Source organism: Fistularia commersonii, chromosome 10 (assembly GCF_037954325.1).
Source record: "Fistularia commersonii isolate RoL2024-O1a breed Wild chromosome 10, RoL_Fcom_v1.0, whole genome shotgun sequence".
Lineage (NCBI taxonomy): Eukaryota > Metazoa > Chordata > Actinopteri > Syngnathiformes > Fistulariidae > Fistularia > Fistularia commersonii.
In genome coordinates, this window is record NC_141293.1 from 7,687,551 (window position 1) to 7,710,176 (window position 22,626).

A 22,626-nucleotide genomic window follows, 5' to 3' on the forward strand; every position below is an offset into this window, starting at 1 on the left:
ACCTGAAACCATAGACCTCCTTGCTGGACTTCCTCCAGACCTCCTGCCTTGCAGCTCCAACCTCAGCGCCCTACAAACCGGATCTTCACCATCACTCCTCTGTTCATGTCCAGACCATCTCATCCCCTCTTGTATCTCCAGAACATCTACCATGTGCTCCTCTCCATCCATCTCTGCTGCCTCCTATCTTATCCCCAATGCCACCATCTCCAAACCAGACGAGATACATACCTGTAAATATATAGATATAAAGATATAAGTGAAAGAGTAAGTTGGTTTTAGAGAAGAGGATGCGACCTGTCATTATGAAAAAAAAACAAACAAAAAAAAACATTGATAGAAAGAAGATAAGTATTAACATTTTTCCACTCATCTGATCTATAAATGTATTTTCTGTATGCTTCCAGTCATGTTTTAAATGTTCTCAAGAACAAATCGCGCTGAATTCGTTCATTTTTCCTCGTCAAATGTAAGCCAAGGTGCGGCAGCCAAGCTCACCTCTGCTCATGCAATCCCTCACAAACCTGGCTGCTTTTCTCAGCATGTCACCACTAGAATTTTGTAGAAAGAATTATTTTATTATTTAATACACCACCGCCATCTTCAAGCTTTCTTATGTCTTTTGCGTAAGTGTGTGATACAATTATTCTTGCCAATCGGAAAATAAACCAAGGAGGACTTTCACAACAAGTATATCTATGTGGACTTCATACAGAAATAAAGAAAAAAAGACCACAAACTGTGAAAAGTTTTTGAAAAAAAAATCAGATGAGACTATCGGGAACAAGAAACTCTTTCGAGTTCTTAGAACTGTAAATATCGTTTCAAAGGAAGTCAGTGCCTTACCGGCCATGAACCTCACTGCACGCCACAGAGATGGAGGCAGATGTTTTGCTGCGGTGACCCTGCTTGGGAGCTGCTGGAAGGAACAGAGGGATGGACATATAGATACATAGATAGAAGGATAAAATATGTAACATAACGAGCAAGCCGAAGATAAACAACCGTAGCTGGTCTCCGTTAGCACCTCCTCTTCGCCTCAACTGCCCTTCATGCGTGTTCTTTTTCTTTTCCCCTCGCCTCGAGTTCACCTGACAATTGTGAACCTCAGCGGCGCAGGAGAAAATACAATAGCGGTACACAAAGTCTTTTCTTGTCGCGCTCCTCGACACGAGCGTGGCGGCTCTTAAGGGGGCGGTGAAGGGACTCTTGCATGGCAAACATGCTTTTAAAAGGTGATGAAAATGTGTTCCCTCTCTCCTGCATAAACAGCTGAAGTCTGATAGCAACAGGCCGCTGGGAGCTAAGACGGGGGTTCGCCTCTGGGCATCATTAGCTGCCTGTTTGCTGTCAATATGGGCGCGTTTATTTGCTCTGCGCATCACTTAATATATTAAATGTTCTTGGCAGAGTCAAGGTACAGAGGAGTTGGGGGTTTGCATTTTTTTGTATACTTATATAGATTGTGTGTGTGTGTGTGTGTGGATGGGGTCCCGCCAACAGCAGTTTAGTTCACTGTATTTCATCTTTTCTTTTTGCTGCAATTCCCCGCTCCGTCAAAGATCGTAAACATCTCATTCGCGTAAGATGGATTAAAAGCTGTGGAATGGAAGAGCCGACCGCTGAGCTCTTGTGCTAGATCGGAGCTGGTCGCTATGGTGACACATGGTCTACTACTTACTCCAGCTCTTCTACTTGGTTTTAACGTTTGCTGGAAATTATTATTATGATTTGTCCTTCCAAGACCGCAGCCCAGTAGCGCCAAGATCCCCTCTGTTAGCTGTGACTTTTGAAACCTTTGTCCCGGTTAATAAAATGCAAAAGTACACTTGTTTCATGAAAAATATGCAGTTAGAATGACGAAAAATTACCAAGCTGTGTTGCGAGAACACGCAATGAGCAGTTTTCCATCACTTGCGTCAAGGGGCTGAGAAACAACGCTGACTTGTACTCATTGTAAAAGTCCTTAGCAACCATGTTTGAATTCAACAGTAAAACAGGAACAATAAACAGGACAAACAATAAAAAAAGGATCAAAATAAATAAATCTAATTATAGATAAAATAATAAATATGAATAATAAATATGAATCTATAAAAATCATAAGCTATGAATACTGTTACAATAAATTAAACTAAACTAAATTATTCTAAACTAAATTAATTGAACTGAATGTATTCTTGTCACATTCATTATTTTTATTTGCACTGTTTCTTTTAAATCTGTAGTTTGTGTACACATATATATTTTCCTGTACTGTGTCCATATGAAAAAATATAAATAAATGTACAAATGTACATATATATGCATGTATGTGTGTGTGTATGTGTGTGTGTGTGAAGGTGGATATGTCATTTTATATGTCAATATAAAATATATCAATATATTGATGTGTCAATATGTCATTTTAATACCAATGTAGAATATGAAAGTTCATCATTTTATCCATATTAGGTCACTGTACTCGAATGAATGGAATATTTCACACGAAATGCTTAACAATAAATTATTGTTATTAACAATAATAATAATAATAGTAATAACAATAATAATAATAATAATAATAATAATAATAATAATAATAATAATATACCTTATTTAAGGCGCCTCACTCAACTCTCAAGGACACTGTGCAGACTTGAACAAAAATTAAAAATTTTAAAGAATTAACGAAAGTAAAACAATAGAGGTGACATGTGGAAAAAATAATTAAAAACATATATCTAGATGTATAGATATGCATATACAAACGAAAGGAATGTTAATTGTTTTTTACTGACGCACAAATATTGTAACTTGTTTAGTTACTAGCATAAAAATTTGATATATCAATTATTTTATTTATTTTTTTCAAGCTTTACATTTATCCTTTCTTCCCTAGCGCTAAGAATAAATAATCGTGTTGTTTTAAACAGCCGGGACTCAGACCTTCTCTCAAGCAGCCGGAACAACAACAAAGACGTCACTTCCTGTCCGCCCTCAACGAACATGGCGCTGCTTCTAAGGTCAGTACTTATGCGCTGTATAACTTTCAGGCTCGGAGGAGGACGCTTTTTGTACTTTTCGGGTGTTAACGTGTCGGGCACGCGTTTTCACAAAATAAACGCGTTGGAAACGAAGTTAGCATACGAGAGTACTACGCTCCATCTTGGTTTGTTACGTAACTTCGCAGTCGATTTGTTGCGACCGAGCGCTAGCAGGCTAACGTTAGCGTCATAACGCACAGGTTTACGCTAGCTTTCACTCTCAAGTTGGTGCGCTAGCAAAGAGTCAACAAGTTACATTGTTTTGTCAATGCGATCGGCAGTTTAAGACTGCCGTTTCCCCGGGATTCGTCTCTTCTAGGTTATTGACGATTTTACTGATGACAGTGTTACTGCTACACGTTGCCACGTTAACTGACAAGTCGGGTGATAGTCGAACTTTGCCCGGCTACTGGACATAGCCGGCGTTGATAGACAGTTGACAGGTCCGCTCCTCGATGTCGATCTGATGCTAATCTAAAGCAAAAACGACAACACACTCAATAATCCTTGTGCTATTGTTTAAATACAATCTTCTTAGGCATGCAGCTAACATCTCACTTGTGTGAAGTGCGTTTTTATTTCTACCAAAGGAAAATAGCTAATAATAAAAATCATCGAGCACTGTGTTTATGTCAACAGTCGTTGATATGCTAAGTTGTGAGCTGCGCTGGCTTAACGCTCTGATCTCAGATCTGATGTTGTTACAATACATGCCAACGCCTAGTAATGTCTGATAAACTACACGGGTAGTTCCGTGTCACTCACACCAGAGTTTTAAAGCTCGTCAACCAATTCGTATTCAGCGTGCACAAGATGCAGAGTGTTTGCTTTTCTACTTTCCAAAGCAAATGTTTTATTGTAACTCCAGTTTCCTCTCTTTGTACCCAGGACGTTGACCCGTCAGGCTGCGTGCCTCTCCAGACCACAGTTGGGTGTCCTCTGCAGACAGTGAGTTGTGTGTTGAACTAAATAAGAGAAGTGATCAAATGTTGGCATGCACCATGAGAAATGTGTCACATTTCCACCTTAAGCAGACCACTATCGCAGAAAGCGCAAGCAAAGAGCACAGAAGTTTTTACTCATTCTGACATCTCTTGTTTCTTCTTTGCCCTCTGCAGTGCCGCACCGATGGGAACCACAGCCAAGGAAGAGATGAACAAATTCTGGGCCAAAAACGCCAAATTAAACCGACCCATGTCCCCTCATCTCACCATCTACAAGTATGTAGTCCGACATACAATCAGAAATGATATAGCATGTAGAATAAAGTTTCCGTTTTTTACTAATTAATTAATGTAACTGACATGGCCGGTAGCACTGTTTCATTGCATAAGTCAGAACTTACCGAAGCCCGTCACACGTGGTTTTATCTCATCAACAAAAGTTTCCTTTTGATGGTTTTTTACCCGAGCTGACTTTTCCAAACCCTCACGGTATTTAAGTATTTAATTCTACAGAATTCTCAACTCTGGAAATAGTTGGTGGAAATAATAGCTCCCGCTTTTTGACGAAGAAAAAAAGGGTTCTGTTCCTGCCTTGTTTCATTTTGTCTAAGCCGCTCTTGAACGTTCGTTACTTTTATCGAACGCCCACCCAAAAACGCCCACAGATTTAAGAATATGTTCGTTAGCCGTCTCTCGTCCGCTGCGGTGCCTCGGTCGGCTCGTGGTGGGCGGAGCGTGGCCTCCTGCTGCTGCGGTGCAGATGGCAGTACGAGCAGAACTACAGCAACGTAAAACCACTGAAGCGCTCTCTTAATACTTGTGAGATAGCACGTCAAGCTGCAGTCGCCTGGACTCTTTTTTTTTTTTTCGGTCATCTCTTCCATTAACCCTTCCATCCCTGAGGCCCGTACATAAAGCGCTCATAAAGATCTTTCTGAAAGAAAAGAAGCGTCCTGCTCTAATTTGGTTCCAGGAACTAGCCTCCTTTGGGGAAACCTTTTAGCTTAGCATTCTCACAGGCAGTGAGAGACCATGGCAGCTTTAAGCTCCACGCTTAAAAACAAACCACCGAAGAGGAAGACGACAAGGACAGCAGGGAGGCGGAAGCTGCAATAGCGTTCATGGAATAATAACCATGCCCAATGGTTGAAGCATTTTTATCTTCTGCCTGTACTGCTTTGCTGGTGAAGCTGGGTTTAAATGTTGATGTTCCTCTGCGAGCCTTGGAAACCTCTCTGAGGTATAGCAGGCCAGAAGACCTTGGACCTCTGTTGCTACATCGCTTAATGCTTCTGTTCATTTTGGACCAAGACAACATCTGACAAGTGACCAGGATATTTTTTAAAAAATGGCACTCTGCAAGAAGAATCCAGCAATGGACGTGGCTCATGAGTTTCACCGAGCACCTTTGAGTTCTTTTGGAAGTGTAAAAAGATCCAGCGTCAGAAATGAGACGAGGTCCCTAGTTCCTCTTCTGTCTGAAAGCATTAAGAAACATTCCTGAGAAGGTTCCAGGAGCTGCAGAAAGGGGGCTTTTGCTTCCAATGTTGATAACAGAGAAGACTTGTGTGCATGTGCGTGTGTGTGCCTGTGTGTGTGTGTGCGCGCTGTAAGTTGGCGGTGGCTTATTGACTTTCATGTAACACGCTTGATGGATTTGTCTTGTTGGAGCGTGTCGTGCCCTTTCAGTTCCACTCCTTTCTCCTTTGTGTGGCCGTAGTCATGTTTTTCACATTGCCGTTTTTTTACACATCCAACCAAGCGACTGTCAGAGCCGCTGGTGTGTTTTATCCGCACATCCATGACGGCGAACATGTCGCATGTTCTCTGCTCCTCAGATGGTCCGTCCCCATGATGATGTCCATCACGCACAGAGGAACCGGCGTCGGGCTCAGCGGAGGTAAAAGCCTTACTCCTCAAACCGTCCCCTCGACCCACATGAGTTTCCATCCCTCTCCCCTCCCTCCCTCCCCTCTTTGACAATATCCGGATTATTCCCCCCCCTCTCATTACATCGACGTCAAATTGAAGCCGGCATTCCGCGGCGGCAAATGTCGGCTCTTGATTGACCCGGACAATCGTCTCCCGGGGTAATTTCATCCGCCGCCATTTATTCCCACCGAATGGGATTACAAACACAGTGGACGTTCAATTGAAAAATCCCGACCCCCTTAATGTGCGGGAGTGAAAACGGTTGCGGTGCGCTAATCGCGCGCCGCCATTTGCTCACCTTTGTCATGTCATTGAATCCACCGTCAAAGTAGAAGTTCTCTCGCTGGTTTACAGACGCATCTCAATGTAGCATGTAGCGACGAATCCGACTCTAGGGACAGAGCGGTAAACCTGCGGAGACCGCCTGTCTGGGTCCCCATGAATTCTGGCTGATTTTGGATGGCTTGTGGTTACAAAAGACTCACAAATCAAGGATGAGGAGCAGCGCCCACCTCGACGGTCTTCATCAAATCTGAACCCCCCCCCGGATTTGAATTATGTGGATAATTCCAGAAGAAAACGTCTACCAGGGAATAAAGCGGCGTGGATGACAAGCGGGTCGTCAATACGTTGCCATGGTCCTTGAATTAGCCACTCAAGGCTAGTGAGAGTTAGCGTTTTTGAAAGAAACGCTGAATGCGCAGGTGCCCATTATGTAATCAAAAGCGGAGTCTGTCTGCGGGCGCCATCGGCTGATAAAAGTGCTGCAGGCGCCTGTCGTGTCACACATTAAGGAAAAACTCTGGAGAGGGACAAGCACACACACAAGATGGACGCCCTCCGGGTGTGTCGATGTCCCAGCTACGAAGACGTTATTGTCCTATTTTATCAATATTGGCAGCGGCTACTTAAAAACAACAATAAAATCTCTCACTATATCTCAGTTTTTATAAAATTGGAAAAAAGAAAGTTTTCCCTTGGAGGCCGCTATTGTTGTTTAACGTCGCAAGGTTGCTCCTGACTTGGCCCGTTCATTTTACCGTACGATGCAAAAACATGTTGTCTGTGCAGCCCTTCCCCTTTGGACCCGGGAGAGACGTGAGTTTCGTTCAAAATGAAGATAAACAAAGATGCCAGGAGAAAGAATCGACCAAAGTCGCCGGTGTGTGTGTGCGGCAACTGTGCTGTTATGCTAACAGAAAGAGCGTCTGTTGTAAGGCACTCCACTTTTTGTCATCGGCTTTTCACTGTGGACTTCCTGACCGCTGTGCTGACTTACTGTTAGCTTCCTTCGTGATCATGCTCGTACCTGGTCTATGGTCATCAGATGCTTCTGCAGCAGTGGCTTGTTGACGTTCTCGCAGGAGAACATCCAGGGTCTCCTGTCGATAGTGTCTCCTGTTGCGGGCTTCACGCGTTTCCTGAGAATTTTCTTTCTGTTTAGCGTTTGGCTTTAGCCTCCGTTTAAAACGAGTAGCACCCATAAGCTTTTTCAGCAGCTTAGCTCAGCTCAGCTAAATGCATCCGGAGAGAAGTGACGTGAACATAGCCGCGGATCCTTAGTCATGTACATCCTGAAGCAACTTCCCACTCCTTCTCTTCTTGTCCCTTCGAAAGCTGTGTACCTTAGCATCAGCCCTTTTGCTTCCCTTGGACTTGAAACTGGACCCAAAAGCCGCCCAGCGTGGCATTATTACCGTATATACCGTAGCTAGCTAAAGCTAACACTAGCAGAAAGACAAAGTTTGCATGAGCAATCTCCGTACGTCATCAACCCAGCATGCACTGTGCTGGTTTCTGAAGTGTGCATGCCTCAGACACACACACACACACACACACACGTCTGTCTAACTGCCTGTGTCTGTGTGCAGCCATCTCTGCGTTTGCGGTGACGGCGCTGGTGCTGCCCGGGAGCTACCCGGACTACCTAGACCTGGTCCACTCGCTGTCTGTCGGGCCCTTTCTCATCGGCCTGGCCAAGTTTGGCATCGCCTTCCCGGTGTCGTACCACACCTTCAACGGCATTCGCCACTTGGTAAGACCTCATCACGGTTCTCCTCCCAGCGCTGACTTGCCGAGGAAAAGGGATCCCGGTGCGAGTCGCAACATTTCCAAACTGGCATTTGCATGAACGGCACCCCCGTTGAATACAAATAGAATTTTCCGCCATTTTACAAGCCGGAGGAGTTTCTAACGCTCACTTGTCTTCTCTCTGTCTCCCTCTTTCCCTCCCTCTACTTGTCTCCGTTGAAATCAGTGGTGGGATATTGGCAAGGGCTTCAAAATCCCAGAGGTCTACCGCACCGGCTACACTGTTATCGGTCTGTCCATCATCACCTCCATCGCCGTGGCGTTCCTCTGAGCGCGGGGATTTCAGAACAAAAAAAAATGGAGGAGACGGCGTCGGAGCGGAGTGGACGCGTGGCACTGTGGGAGTTGTTTGTTTTATTATGTTGCAGCCGTTTTAAGCAAATATTAATAAAGAATTATGTATGATGCTATATGTGGAACACCCTGCTACGTGTCATCTGGTTATTCACCTTCCTGACAACGTACCGGTGACGCGTCAGTTCGTCGCCCGTGAGAAGTGCATGTGTGTAAGCGGGTTTGTGCTTGTTTGTTTGTTTGTTTGTTAGTTAGTTTGTTTGTTGTGGGCCGCCATTCATATTTTTCCCTGCCGTAGCCAACCGTCCATTTGCTACTTTGAGAACCTCGGGGCCTCGCAGAAAAAAAAACAACAGTTGTTTATGGTGTTCGCGGCGGCTAACTAGCTTATCAATTTGTTTTCGGATGGGGGGTTAGCCTGTCTGTTTGAATTTCTCCTTCTTGACGGGGGTTATTAAACGATCAAACTACATTTCTGAGAGAAATCGGTGTCACGGTGCGTTCAAGTCAACATCGGATGTCAGTTATCCTGATTACTTTCTCACACAGCCGCAGGAGAAGGAAGGGGGTGCTCACTGATGCCCCCCTTTCCACTTTATTTTGTGGACATGGGTGATGTTTGGGGTGGGAGAGGGGTCCCTTGGATACCACTGTGGGGTGGAGAGCGAATCCGCGTCTTTAGCACCCCCTACCGGCGGGCGCGGGAACTACACCCTCCGCGGGCTGCAGTGATGCTGAGGGATGGCGGAGGATGGGGAGCAAGTGAGGAAGAGAGAGAGAGGGAGGGATGGATGGATGGAGGGGGGAGTATAAAGCCACTTTTGATAAAAAAACACCGCGCCTCGGTCTCTGTGGCGCAATGGAATAGCGCGCTGGACTTCTAATCCAGAGGCTCCGGGTTCGAGTCCCGGCAGAGATGGGGATCTCACCGTGCAAGTGACCCCACACATCCTTTTTTTTTTTTTTTATTATTTTTAATTTGCATTTCTGTCGTGCGTTTTGGAGAAAACGCTTAATTTAATTAAAAAAAAAAAAAAGCCCTCAGATGTGATGAATGGGCGCTCTGATATGCAAATTTCAGACCGGAAGTCGCGGAAAGCGGAAGCAGCAGCCTTCCGGCGTGGCCCGCTTCCTGTCTCCAGGTGATCATCCTGCGGGGACGAAGGGCCGCCGCACGACGCACAACCGCACGGGAACCCCGGGGAGGAGCATCTGAAGGCACCGGATGCTGCGTTCAATCCCCGCATCCGAAACAGAAGCGGGCGGGGAAAAAAAAACAGAAGCTTACTTTGGAAAACAAAGGTGTGTGTGTTCGCGATTCCCGGTCAATTCCAGGATCAGATTGACTTTACGATTTTGATTTTTGAATCCGGGTCACCCAAGGTTCACCCTCCCCCCCCCACTCCACTCTACTTTTTATTTTTATTTTTTTTCCTTTCCAAGTTCCTTTCCAACCTCCGCCGTCCGCACGTTTAACCCCATCCCGCCTCCCGCACGCAGGCCTAATCCTCCTGCAAAACTAATCCCTAATCCTCTCCAGCAACTTGCACCCCCCACCTCTTTCCCCAAACGGGCCTGAAAAAAAAAAAAAAACTAGTCCCGCTCATTAATATGCACGAAGTACCGCGCCATTGATAATTAAAGCCGCGAGAGAAAGTAGTCCCTCCGCCGCCGCCGCCGCCGCCGGGTCTATCGTGGAGATCCGGCTAATGGCTGCGAATTAGCGGCGATAAGGAATATTATGGGCTGCCGGGGACCGTGACCTCCCCTCTGCCCCACCCACCTTTTTTTCCTCCCAACCACCCTCATCTTCCTCCAATTAAATCACATCACAAGAAAGGAACACGCGTGGATGGATGGATGGATGGATGGATGGATGGATGGGGAGGGAGTGGGGGGGTCACACTTCTCCTCCATCGGCTCCTCCGTGTTGCAGGCCCCCGCTCTGGCCCTGTTATCCCGGTGGTACGGGCCAAATCGTATTAACCCCCCCCTCCCTCCTCCATCCCTCCTCCTCCTCCTCCTCTCCTCCCTCCATCCCTCCCTCCCTTGTCCCCTCCCTCCCGTCTTTTCAGTCAGACTGTTTTTGCTGCAGTGAACGAACGGTGGCCGCGGAAAGAGAGAGAGAGAGAGAGAGAGAGAGGGGGATACGTACGGAGGTGAGAATAAACAAGAAAGAAAAGGAAGAAGAAGAAGAAGAAGAGGACAAGAAAAGTGAGGAGAAGATAAAGAAGAAGAAAAAGAAGGACCGCAGCGGCGCGGGAACCAACAATAGCCTGCCGACTCCCGGAGGCGGAATAGAACGGTGTGTGCGCGTGCGCGTGCGCGACGCCGGCGACTCTAGGTTTGTTGTGTGTGTGTGTGTGTGTGCGCGCGGTTTTAAGTCCAGCCGGGAGAGACACCTGTCAGTGCTCCCGCGTCTCCAGGAATGTGTGTGTGTGTGTGTGTATGTGTGTGTGGTTGCCGGGTATGGTACGTGCATGCGCGCGCGTGTAATCCGTCATGCCTTCCCGCGGAGCGATGGATGGATAAAGAGAGAGAGAGAGTTGTATAATCCTTGGCTGTTCTATAATTTACTCTCCTCCTCCCCACTCGTGAAAAGGAAGCCGCTCCGCCGTGACTCGTGTAATCCCGTCACCACCGGATGTCCCTGCGAGTTCGCGCAAACGGCCGTGCGTGTTTTTTTTTTTTTTTTTTTTTCCCCCCCCTCTTATCTTCATCATCTTCATCATCATCACCATCGTCGTCGTCACTGTCATGGCCGCGCGGCAACTTCGTGCACGCGCGAGGTCATCTCCCACGGACACACACAAACACGCAACCGCTTCTTGTTTTGTTTTGAACGGGAAGCGACAGTAACACACACACACACACACACTCACAAACACACATGCATATTCATGCACGCACACGCACACACTCCGCCCCTCCCGGTCCTGCCCCCCCCTCCTCCCCCCCACGCCTCCCCGCAGACCCCGCCCCTCCCGCCCCGCCGTCCCGCACGCGGTGCTCCTGCTATTTTAAGGCACGCGTGGAAGTGGAAGAGGGATGGAGGGATGGAAGGAGGGGGGGTAATTGCGTATGTGTGTGTGTGTGTGTGTGTGTGTGTTTGCCCGCCTCCCCCCTTTTCTGCAGGCGACAGGTGCATCAGGCCAGCGCTGTTGTGTTTGTGCCCCTCCTCCTCCTCCTCCTCTTCCACTTCTTCCTCCCTCCATCTCTCTGCCCCCCAAAACCTCCACCCACTTGTTATTTTCCAATCTCCTCCTCTTTCTCATTTACTGCGTTTTTCCGCCCCCCCCCACCCCACCTCCGTGCGAGGCCGGCGGGGCGACGGCGTCGCTTCGGCGCCGGTCGACCACTCGCATGGAGGGAAAGAGCGAGGCGCGGTTGCACGCCCTCCCGGACCCTCCTCCTCATCTGCTCCTCTTCTCCGGCTTCAGGTGACACCCCAGCGCTGCTCGTCCCCCCCCCGAGGACTCGGCGAGACAGGCGGACCGGCGCCCCCGACCATGGCCTCCCCCGCCGCCGCCCCCCCTGCGCCGTGGAGCGTCGGCCTGTTGACCCTGCTGTTGGCGGCCGCGACCCGCGGCAACATTGTGGACAGTAGGTTCCCCTCTTTCTCCCCCCTCCTCCCTCCATGACCATCCCTCTTTCCCCCCTTCCGACGGCGCCCCTCATCTGTCGGCCGTTCCGTGGTTCCCCGTCGGTCCGACAAGGGAATCAGAGAGCCGTTAATAAGCACATGGGACACCCCCTCTTCTTCCCCTCCCCCCGCTGGAATGTTCTTTTCGTCCAAAGTTTGCCAGGAATGTGCCTGACCTGCACATGTGAAAAGCCCGGGTTCTGGTGAACAACAAAACTTTAGCCCTCCCCCGCGACCGTATTTGGTCGCTCTTGCCGGTACGGTAGTCTCTATCTCTGTGAGCTTCGTGCAACCTTGGGAGAAGCTGTAATCATCTTGTCGTCGCCCTGAAAGGCAATGCAGGAGTGCATGTGGTGTGCGCCGCTGCCGGCGAGCCCAGGCAAATGAGGTTTTGACAAGAGAAGCACTTTGTACGTTTTTTTTTTTTTTTTGGCAATTACGTAACACTCAAGCGCCCGGTGATACATCCCCTGTGTGGGGTGGGAGGGGGCGGAGGTGTGTGAACTGTACAGGAGGAGGAAAAAAAAAAAAAAAAATGACGCTTCACCTCCAGTCTCACCTCTCCACGGGATATGGATGGAGCGCAGGTGCCGCCTTGGATTCAATCCCGGGAGTGTTCGGAGCCAAGAACTTAAAGGTGATGCGGAAGGCGTGCAGGTCGCCCCCATCATCCCCACCAGCCCGCATTTGCATTTTCAATTTTCACCCCCCCCCCCCCCGCCCACACCCGCGCCCACACCAGCTCCCATACCGCTCCGACGGTCTTCGGCCGTCAAGTGCGCGGCGCATGCATATGCATGGGCACATACGCGGCCCACACATGTATGCTTCCGCTGCGGTTATCCACATCAGCTGTTTTTGCTGCCTTAATTATGCATGCTCTTGTATATGTGTGTGTGTGTGTGTGTGTGTGTGTGTATGGGCTGGCGGAGAGTTGTCGGCGTTGGCTAACAGTGGCCGGTGCGGGAAATGGCGAGAAGGACCATCTGGCTGCGCCAAGAAAGTCGGGATGAGGTTGTAGTTAAACAAATATAGATGTTTGGAGGTGGTGGTGCGGCATCTCCAACGGCGCCGACCCAAACTGGCTGTTCATTGAGCTTCCAGAAGTTGAAGCGTCTCATCCCATGAAGGTGGGGGCCCATCCCCCCCCCACACACACACACTTTAATCCAAAACGCCGTCACGCGTGGTCATGTCAGGCTGCGCCTGGAAGACATTTCCTCTACGCTATTATTAGCCCGCCGCTCAAGGCCCCGCCGCCGTCATTAAATTAGCTTCCCGGGCACAATGCTAGCATCGATCGGAAGCTACATTAATCCTGTTTTTGTGTGAAATCAATGGGTTTATGTTTTTGTCCGAAAGAAAAGGAAACGTCTCGGGACTCGGAGCGGCTCGGCCCCGCCGGCGGCGCGCGGAAATAAAGGAGAGGTTTGCAAGCAAAGTAGGACGAGGGTTCCCTTCGCCGAGGTGGTCAATGGCGGCGACTCCAAGGATGGATGGAGGTTTAAACGGACGGGCGTGCACGGTGGGTGGCGCTGTAATTATGCTGTAAAGAAGAAGGTGGAGAGGGTTGGCCGGGGGAGGGGGGAGCAGGGGTGGAGGGGGAGTCAGATAATGCTGTCATAATGGAGTTGTCTGCCAAGAGGCTCTGGAACAGTATTATCTACTTAGCATAAATAATTCAACGTTATGTGTAAGGGGGGGTGAAAAAAAAGCTGAGCAAAGTAGTGGGGGTGGGGATAGATGGAGGGGCTGCGAGCGATCGGAGATCAGCCCCACCCACCGCGGCTAGTCCGCGGAGATTGAAAACATGTAGCATATTAGCATGTTTATGTTACTTAGAACCGGAAAGGGTAAAGATGCCGAGCGGGGACAACCCCTTTTTTTTTTGAAAGGATGGATTAAAAGAAAACGGAATGGGAGATGCTAATTGCGTCCCGCTTGTTTTCCGTACAAAATCGCCTGTTGGATCAGGCTGCGCCCTGGTTTTTCTCCGCTGTTTGACCCAGTTACCTCCAGGCTGCCGCGGGGAAGGAGGTTCCGTCCCGCGGATGCCATGCCGCGCCGGCCGCCCTCTGGAGCGCAAACATGGCTAATAGTTTATTTACCTGCCACCGACTCGAACGGCTGGATCCGGTTAGATGAAGGCGGACGTTTCCTGCTGGGGCCGGTAATGAGTAAGGATTAAACTACAGGAGCGGTGCCGACCAATCGTTTGCGAGCTGGATGGAGGACTCCGCGTGCGCGCCCACCCCGCTTCCCGCCCTGGATTCACTTAGACTAGCCTCCAAACAAAACCCCCCCTCCCTCTTTGGGCTTCCCACGCACGCCGCTGTTATTTACCGCCGACTTCCCATGTGCCGGGGAAGGGGAACATTTGGCTAACGCTCCGCGCGGCTAGCACACAATAGCGGTAGGCGTTTTGGAAGGGAGGCCTCCGCCTGTTAACAAGGCTGACTGATAAGCAATGACTCATTAACAAGCGGAGGTACAGGCCGCCGCGGGGAATTACCGCCTCGCCACCATGACATTAATAAGTGGCCCGGGCAATTTTTTTTTCTCCGCACTTGGAAAACCGGTGGCTATTTCCCGGGCCCCTTTAACGCTTCCCCGTTGGTTTCCGCCGCCGTCCGATGGGGATCGGGCTCACTGTTAACCACCTCGGAGGAAATCCCGGCGCCCCCCCCCCTCCTCGCTCATTAGTTTTCAGCAGATTCGCTCCGAAACATCTGGGGAGGCGCTCGGCGAACGCCTTCCGCGGCGATCCGGCTAATTAATTACCAATATGGCTGTTTCTTTAGGAGCAGGAGACATTTGACTTCGCACCCGTGATTTTAATCGCGGAGATTGATGAAGATCCCGACATTGTGTGGATCTAATTAGTCATCTAAAGTACGTCAAATGCGCCGAGGAGCTCGGAGCAGCCGTCTCCGCTCTGGGTTTTAATCCGACTGCCATTGTGTTTATTCTTCCAGGATTATGTAAGCGTGTTTTTGTCGCTCCAGATTAGCAAGTCCAGATTTTACCCGATTGGCTGGCATTCGCTCGCGACCGACTCACATCTGGCTGAGAAAACCAATTATTTCCCGCCGCTCATCACGACGATTAATTAAAGGCGGCGCGGCCGATTGACTCCGCGACGAACATGAGTCCCTCGCCGGGGGCGGATTTGCATCGCGCCCCCACCGGTTCCTTCGATAAACTCCGCGTCTCTCGTCGAGACAGCGCCGGCGTTGCGCTGCCTTGCGTGCGATCCGACGAGCCGCTGTTGAAGTGTCTAGAATCTATCTGCAAGTAATTTAGGCAGCGTGAGGATGCGGCGTGAGGAAGGGAGTGGCGGTTACATTCGCCGAAAGAGGCTCGGAGAAGGTCCGGTACCATGGAGGTTTAACGGCGTCCGTGCCGTTTTCGCTCAAATGCGGGACGTAACCCTAAAACCACCACCTTGCGAAGACACTGCGGCTAAACAAACTGAGCAACAACAACAACAACAACAACAACAACAACAACAACAAGGAGAGGAAAGAGCGTGTCAACACCGGCCCAGGAATAAATTAATCCACCTCATTTCCAGCAACAAGAGGCCTTATTACCGAGCTCGGCTCTCCGCGGTCTCTCCCTTTGATCAGCCCCGCCCCCTCCGCCTTCACCGCCCGCCCCCACCTCCGTTTTCCCCTCATTATCTGACAGAATTCTCCGACGGGTGTTTTAATTGATTGCCGCGGGGGGGGTGGAAACCGCCCCGTCCCGTCACCGTAGGTTGGGGGGCAAACGGCGCCGTAAAAGTTCATATCGATTGAAATGGTTCTCCGAATCCCCCAGAGCACCGGCGGTGATGGAGCAGAGGTTGTTCTTGTTTATTGCCCCTTTAGACGATGCCATCATCTCGGCCGGTCGCCGAGTGTGTCCGTAGGAGTGTGTCTTATCGCCGGTAACCGCCAACATAAAGCCATTTTGATTCAACGGCGCTCCAGCTGGAGATACGACCGTCCTCCCCGCGGACACGTCGGCCGCTAAGTGTCGCGAAAACGAGATCCTTCTGAGCCTTGACGGTGAGCGCGGCGCCGTCCCCCTCTGGTTTTAATCTCTTTAAAATGCATCTTTACGTGCCGGGGACTGGAGAAGGCCGGTCACACTTCACTAAGCTGAGTTGCTTCTCCACCCCCTCTCATTGGAACAGAAACCCGACGAAGTCGGGTTAATTTAGTGCCAAACTGAAGCAGCTGATTAAAAGGTGGAACACCACCACCACCTCCAGGGTGATCTCCACCGCAAGTATTGCTCATGAGTAGAATGCTTGATGGGGCTCCACTCCTGGACCGGCAACTCCTTCACTATCAGCAGCGAGGAGGCGCAGGGTAGCCTAGCAGCTAAATGCTGACGTGCGCATCCTTGGAAAACATCTTGTAGCAACTGGACTCAAGTGTTTTCAGATGTTGCTCCGCTCATCCATCTCCAGTTCCACAGGCGGGCATGAAGGTAGTTAGGAAGTGGAGAACCTAGTAGGATCACTTGAGCCAGAGTTGTATGCTTGCTCTCCAGAAAGGGAATCAGCTTGTGATACAGTCTTATTTCATTTGTTCATTCATTTATTCATTTGTTATCTATACTTTTCCTGCTGTAGGGGTTGTGGGGGCGGGGTTATAGCCTTTCCAAGATGAAGCGGGGCTCACTCTCGACTGAGCGCTGGTGGATCACGGGGCCAAATAAGGAAACAATGTCTGGACAATGTAGGATGTCCTGCAAATGTTTGGAACTGCTGTCCAAAGTTGGCAAAGCGTTAGCATAGCATTATAGAAACCCGCCACCAACAAATAAGGTGTAACAGTGGGGTCACGCTTAGCGTAGCTAACCACAATACGGAGCACCACTTTGCGAAGGGGGGAGTTGCGAACAGGCGCCGTTTTTTCAAAGCGTTAGCTGCGGCGTGAATGCTAACGCGCAGGTGGCTGCTGATGTTTGAATTGCGTGGGGACATTGGTGTTGGACGGCGGAGCCAGAGCGAAAACATGGCGGATCTCTCCCGACGCTCCTGCTCGGATTGAAGAAGGCGCCATTGATATTGTTTATTTTATCATTCGTCCGCGCCGGTGATATTATTTTTATGCGCCCGTCTGGGTAATTTACGACGCCGCGGAGACGCACCGTATCGCCGCGGCTCCCACATATAGATCTGCCATTAAACGGCAGTGTGTGTTATTTAAACGGCGTCTGCGAGGCCGAGGCACCTGACATTTAGGCCCAGAGTTTCCATCATCAGTTATGGCCCCGTTGTAATTGTATCAAATCTATCACATGGGCTGAGCAGAGCGGAGTGGAGCGCAGCGCTGGGGAGGGGACGGTTCGGTCGCATTGTCAACAAGAGCGGCCATGACAGCTGCTGGCTCATTAGACCTCATACTCCTGCATACAGATACTTCTCATCCCACTGGGAAATGGTCCTCTTCATCCCAGAGTCCAGGATGTGCAGGAGATGTGTGAATGACAGGGTGAGTGGTCGTGTATCTAAGTCACATGTGAATGCGAGGATGGCGAATATGATGGCGACTAAATTGCTACGCTATGCTCTACATAAAGTGAATGAAAGGGTGTATGGTTACGCTTCTTTTTATGAAATGAAAGGATGTGAATGACAGGGTGAATAGTTGCATGTCTCTATGCGATGCCGTCTTTATGCTACGGTATGTTCTCTACGAAGTGAAAGGTCAAACGGTCTTATGTCTATGTGGCATGCGAATGAAAGGATGAGTAGTTGTATGCCTCTATATGATGCCGTCTATTTGCCCTGCCCTATATGAATGGGGCATGAATGGGTTGAATGGTTTGCATGTCTGTCTAAGAAAGGTGAATGAAAGGATGAATCGTTGTATGTCTACATGAGGCTAATGAAAGGCTGATTGGTTGTATGTCTACATGAGGTGTGAATGTATTGCTCGAAAAAAATGAATGAGAGGATGAATAGATGTATGTCTATATGATGGCGACTATATGCTATGCTTTGCTCTATATGAAGTGAATGAGGGGGTGAACGCTTGGATGTCTCCTAATCAAAAGTGAATGAAAGGGTGAATATTTGAATGTTTGTAAATAACATGTGAATGAGTGAATGTTGCATGTCTCTAAATTACATTTGAATAAGAGGGTGAATGATGACATTTCTATATGTGATTGTCAAATGAGAGGATGAATTGGTGTATGTCTGTATTTAATGTGTGAATGAGTGAGTGTTGCATGTCTGATGGTGTCTTTATGCTACACTGTGAACTATAAGCAGTGAATGAAAGGGTGAACGGTTGCTTGTCTGCCTAAGAAGGGTGAATTAAATGATAAATCATGTCTTTAAATGATGTGCGAATGATCACATGAATAGTCATACGTCTCTATATAATCTTAATGAAAGAGAGAATGGCCATATGTCTCTATAAGAAGAGTGAATAACAGGATGAATAGTTCGATATCTATATGATTTGTGAACGAGAGGGTGAATGTTTGAATGAGAGGGCGAGGTTCTGTCTCCATGTGTCGCATACTTTATGTGTGATCCCAATGCACTCGGCTGATCCGCCGGCGACCTCTCGCTGTCAGCAAGCCCCGCCCCCTTTCCCCGGCCCGACCCGCACATCTGATTTTAATCCAGGGGTCAAAGGAGTTTGTGGCGTGCTGTGTTCGGACGACGCCCGCCTGTGCGTCCGCATGGATCCGCGCCGCCGCGTCACTGTGACCTACATGTGCAGACCAGAGGGGCAGATGGTCGGGAAGCCGTAGGAGCGGCACCTCGTCCACCTTCTGCCACGTTCTGCCGGCGGTGGCGGCGGTTGGAGGTGGGTGGGCGGGGCTTCCGTCATAGCTACGCGCTCCTGCAAAGGTCATGTGATCATTAAGGCTGTCAGAGCGATTGACAGGTGGGGGCTTCAACCCGGAGTCCACCGGATTGGACCGCAGGATTGGATTTATTTTGTTTTTTTTAAAAATGTCTCCACAGGTCCCTGGTAGCAGTGAGACTGTGACGGTGGGTTTGGGGGGGTGGCGGTGCGATGATGAGCGGATCGGGCCGCGGTCCCGACATGGCCGCCGCCGCCGCCACCGCCGAAAGACAAAGGCGGCAAACAGGCGTCCCTAATCCCCCCCCCCCACTCGGTGAATGAATCGGAGACAAAGAGAGGAGGAACGCAGACACAGAGGCTTGGACACACATAGGATAAGCTGATTAGTGCGGAAAAAAGGATGGAGGATGGAGGGGGGGTGGAGGGGTGTAGGGGCGCGCACGTGAAGGGGGGGGGGGGGGGGATCCGTGCAGCGAGAGGGCAGCAAGCCGCGCTGAGACGGAGCGCCGGAGCAGGGAAGACTGGCGGCGAGATTGAAACCCGGGTTTGCCCCTCTGTACCCGCCACAGCCCAAAAAGGTGCAAACGTGCAATTTACCGGATGCCGTGGCAACGTTGTCTCCGCTGGAGTCGCCCCACCTGCGCCGCTGCCATCCGCAGGGAGCTCCACCCGATCCAGGTGTACTCGCTAAATATATCGCTAATTAGAATTAATAAGATTTACCTAGAAAAGAATATGCTCCTTCTCTAAGCTGCTTATCCCTACATGGAAATCTACTACGCTGACACACACACACACACACACACACACACACAGGTATGCACATACACTTTTCGTGAACTTGCACAACACACACACACTGACATGCTGGCGCGCACCTTCTTTCGGCTGAGTCCCCTTCACTTTGCTTTCTAGCACACAGCTAAGCAGACTATTAAGGATCCTTGGTATGCTTACACACACACCCACACACACACACACACACACACACACACACACTCAGAAATAGTGCTGCTTTCTCATGCAGACTTAAACATTCGCCCTTCTCACTGAACACGCCAGTTCTCGCTTGCACACACACATGCAACTTACTAAGATGTGCATGTCTTGTGACACACACATACACATACACACACACACATGTGCATATGTGCACATGTACAAACAAAAGCTGTAAACATATATATTAATGCAGGGACATGCACAGGTGTCGGTCGTAGATAAATATGGATGCCGTAAGATGCCCCCCTCTAATAGGGGAAAAAAAAATGGCGTCTCCCGGTGACACGTGGGCGTGCATAAACAGGGGGACCCCCCTGCACCCTTGCTGTCACACTGCTATCCGCGGCAGTGTGTGCACAACGGCGCCTCAAACGCCGCTGATAGTGTTTCCCCGAGTTCCTTCACGGTCTCACCGTGCACCATCCCCAACCCGACACGTTAGCTTACACTTGAGCTTACATGCTAGCTGTAAATCCCTGAGGAAAGGAAGCCGAGGAAGCGGACGTGGGGCTTTTATATGTTAGCATGATGGCTAACGTGTTAATGTGAAAAGACATGCAGTTTCGTGCGGTTAGCAATGTGGGGCCGATCCTAACGCACGCCTGAGTGTAACCGTGAGACGCCATTTTTTAGCATCTTTGATGAAGCTTCCGTGGCTCCACATGATCGGGGCTGCTGCTACATTCACCGTGCAGAATGCAAGAGCGATCTCGTATCTACCGGTTCATTCGCCTCCCCAACCATTTTCGTAACACGTCAAAAGACGGCGCGAGCGAGCGCCATAATTGCGTTAATGAGCTACACGGCTTTATCAGCGGCGGCGGGCGGCCTGAGGCGTGACGGCTATCAGCCTCTTACACCCACCGCTGGATGTTTGATGAGTCCCTTGAAGGGAGAATCCGATAATGCAAGCGAACTTCCTGGAGGCGGTGGAGGGGGTGGGTGGTTAGCCTACCCCCCCTTCTGTTTTGCTTGTTCGTTTATACGATGCTAAATATTTCAACGGGGGTCGTGATTTATTTAGCGCTGAGCGGAAGTTATTTTCGCGTTGATCTCTCTGTGGGCAGAGGAGGAGGGGGGCCGGGGTGGTACTAGCTTAGAGGGACATAGATGGGGGGGTGACGGAGATGTACATCTCGAGGTAAGTTGAGATGTGTTGTTGGTTAGTGAGTGGGATGGGGTTTTGTTTTTGCAGTTTGAAAGGGTTTAAGCTAGCTTAGCTGCCAGGTACACCAACCCACTTTCTTGACCCCCAGCCACCTGCTCCGGCTGGATTTTGAAAAGGGGACCTAGCGTGAGTCCGGGGTCATTTACGTCAAACTGAAATACAGGTGCTTGCTGGAATCCCCTTTCCACCTCCCTTTTGCACACCTTTGTACGTATTCATCGTTCACAGAAACCATGGCAACCGTGTCCAGCCCTGCCCCCATCTGAGACCGCCAAGTTGTTTAAATGAAAGGCTTGGCACGTCGACTCGTTCCTGGATATTTATTTTAACGCCTTAAAATATGAAAGGTCGAGCTGATGGATGGCAACGGCTTAATACGCTTAAACTCAGCTGATAGCAGCTTTTATGGATATATATATGTATATATATATGTATGTACTTAAAGGAAAAGTGCAATAAGGATTCTGGCGCCGCGATACTGCTACGAGAGATCATCTGATTTGTATCGGGTCACTTCCACTTTGGGGTAGTCAGACTTGATGGTGGGAGTTTAAAGATCTGCGTCAGGAGTTTCCGAGGTGTGACGCGGCGGCATCGGATTGTTCCTAATGGAGGGGCAGGGGGTGACATCATCGACGGCGGGTGCGAGATGGATGCTACTCGCTACTAGCTTTTTGGAAAATAAAGTGGAGTTTCTGATGGGGTGGGGTGGCAGAAGGTCCCTTCTTGGATTCCCACAGGAGTTCTTCCTACTGCATGGGGTTCCTCAAGGTTCTCCGGGTTCTTCCATGCTGGAGGTTCAGTGGAAACCTCACATTGTCCAGATGCGTGAATGAATGAAAGCTTTAGTAGTTGTATGCCTTTACATAATGTGAATGAATGAATGAGTGAGTGAATGGTTGTATGTCCCCGTGTGAGGCGTGAATGAGAGGGTGAATGGTTCTTTGCATATAAACGTGGAAATGAAAAGGGTGATTGTTTGTAGTTGGCTTTGTGATTGAACCCTGTTTCTTGTCCAACCACCACAACCCATGAATGAATGAATGAATGAGCTCCTGATAGCCCACTGTGCAGATGGAGAAGCGGGGGGGGTGGAATTCAGTGTGCTAAAATAACCGCAATGCTCTTGACCGGCCTAGAATTACATCCCATAATCCGGTCCCTACCGTCCAAATCTAATCCCTCAGCGGTCACGGGCGACTCGGGATTAGCAGGACAGGTGCCACACACACACACCTGCTCGCTGTGACGCTCTGTAGAACCAGGATGGCGCTGTGGAGGCGGAGCCTCTGGTGGGGGGGCGGGGCTTCCTGTCATTTCAGCAGAAGATGAGTCGAAAGGGAACTGAGTTTTAGAAGAAATCTTTGTTGGGGTATTTCGAGACGACTTCCCTCTTTGGGGTTTTTCCCTGGAAATTCTCAATGTCAAATGAAAAGAATCAACGTCAATGTTTAAACATTCTTTATTAGGAGTTTTCCTGTTAAAATTGTTACAGTTGGTTTTATTACCCGTTGCTATTTTTTTTCTCGCAATCTGGTTGTTCAACCTTGATATAGCTTAACCTTGATATGCAGTCACGACGTTGCCTTTGAAAATGTGTCGCGCATTTGTGTGTGTGTGTGTGTGTGTGTGTATGTGTGTGTGTGTGTTCTGAGCTGAGGCTTTTGTTTTTTGTTTTTTTTTTTGTGAGGCGAATCGGAGG

At 49.5% G+C, this 22,626-nt stretch overlaps 2 protein-coding genes and 1 non-coding gene across 5 annotated transcripts in view; all 3 read left to right on the forward strand.

The window, feature by feature from the left end:
* Positions 1–2,950: 2,950 nt before the first annotated feature.
* On the forward strand, positions 2,951–8,403 carry sdhc (succinate dehydrogenase complex, subunit C, integral membrane protein). The gene is made up of 6 exons (XM_086153467.1): positions 2,951–3,005; positions 3,915–3,974; positions 4,145–4,246; positions 5,809–5,870; positions 7,774–7,937; positions 8,160–8,403. The coding sequence occupies exons 1-6, from the start codon at positions 2,989–2,991 to the stop codon at positions 8,262–8,264; spliced, it is 510 nt and encodes a 169-aa protein (XP_086009593.1). The 5' UTR covers positions 2,951–2,988; the 3' UTR covers positions 8,265–8,403.
* Positions 8,404–9,132: 729 nt separating this feature from the next.
* On the forward strand, positions 9,133–9,206 carry trnar-ucu (transfer RNA arginine (anticodon UCU)). Its single transcript has one exon. It is a non-coding gene; the product is annotated as a tRNA-Arg (tRNA).
* Positions 9,207–9,468: 262 nt separating this feature from the next.
* The window catches only part of cadm3 (cell adhesion molecule 3), a 79,959-nt gene continuing 66,801 nt past the window's right edge, over positions 9,469–22,626 (forward strand). For 2 of the 3 annotated variants that reach the window (XM_086153501.1, XM_086153504.1), the window contains exons 1-3: positions 9,571–9,589; positions 10,363–10,592; positions 11,728–11,890. In XM_086153501.1, the coding sequence (XP_086009627.1) occupies positions 11,797–11,890 (94 nt within the window). In that variant the 5' untranslated portion in view covers positions 9,571–9,589; positions 10,363–10,592; positions 11,728–11,796. Of the gene's footprint in view, positions 9,590–10,362; positions 10,632–11,727; positions 11,891–22,626 lie in introns of all 3 variants that reach the window. The other variant, XM_086153502.1, reaches the window with a different exon arrangement.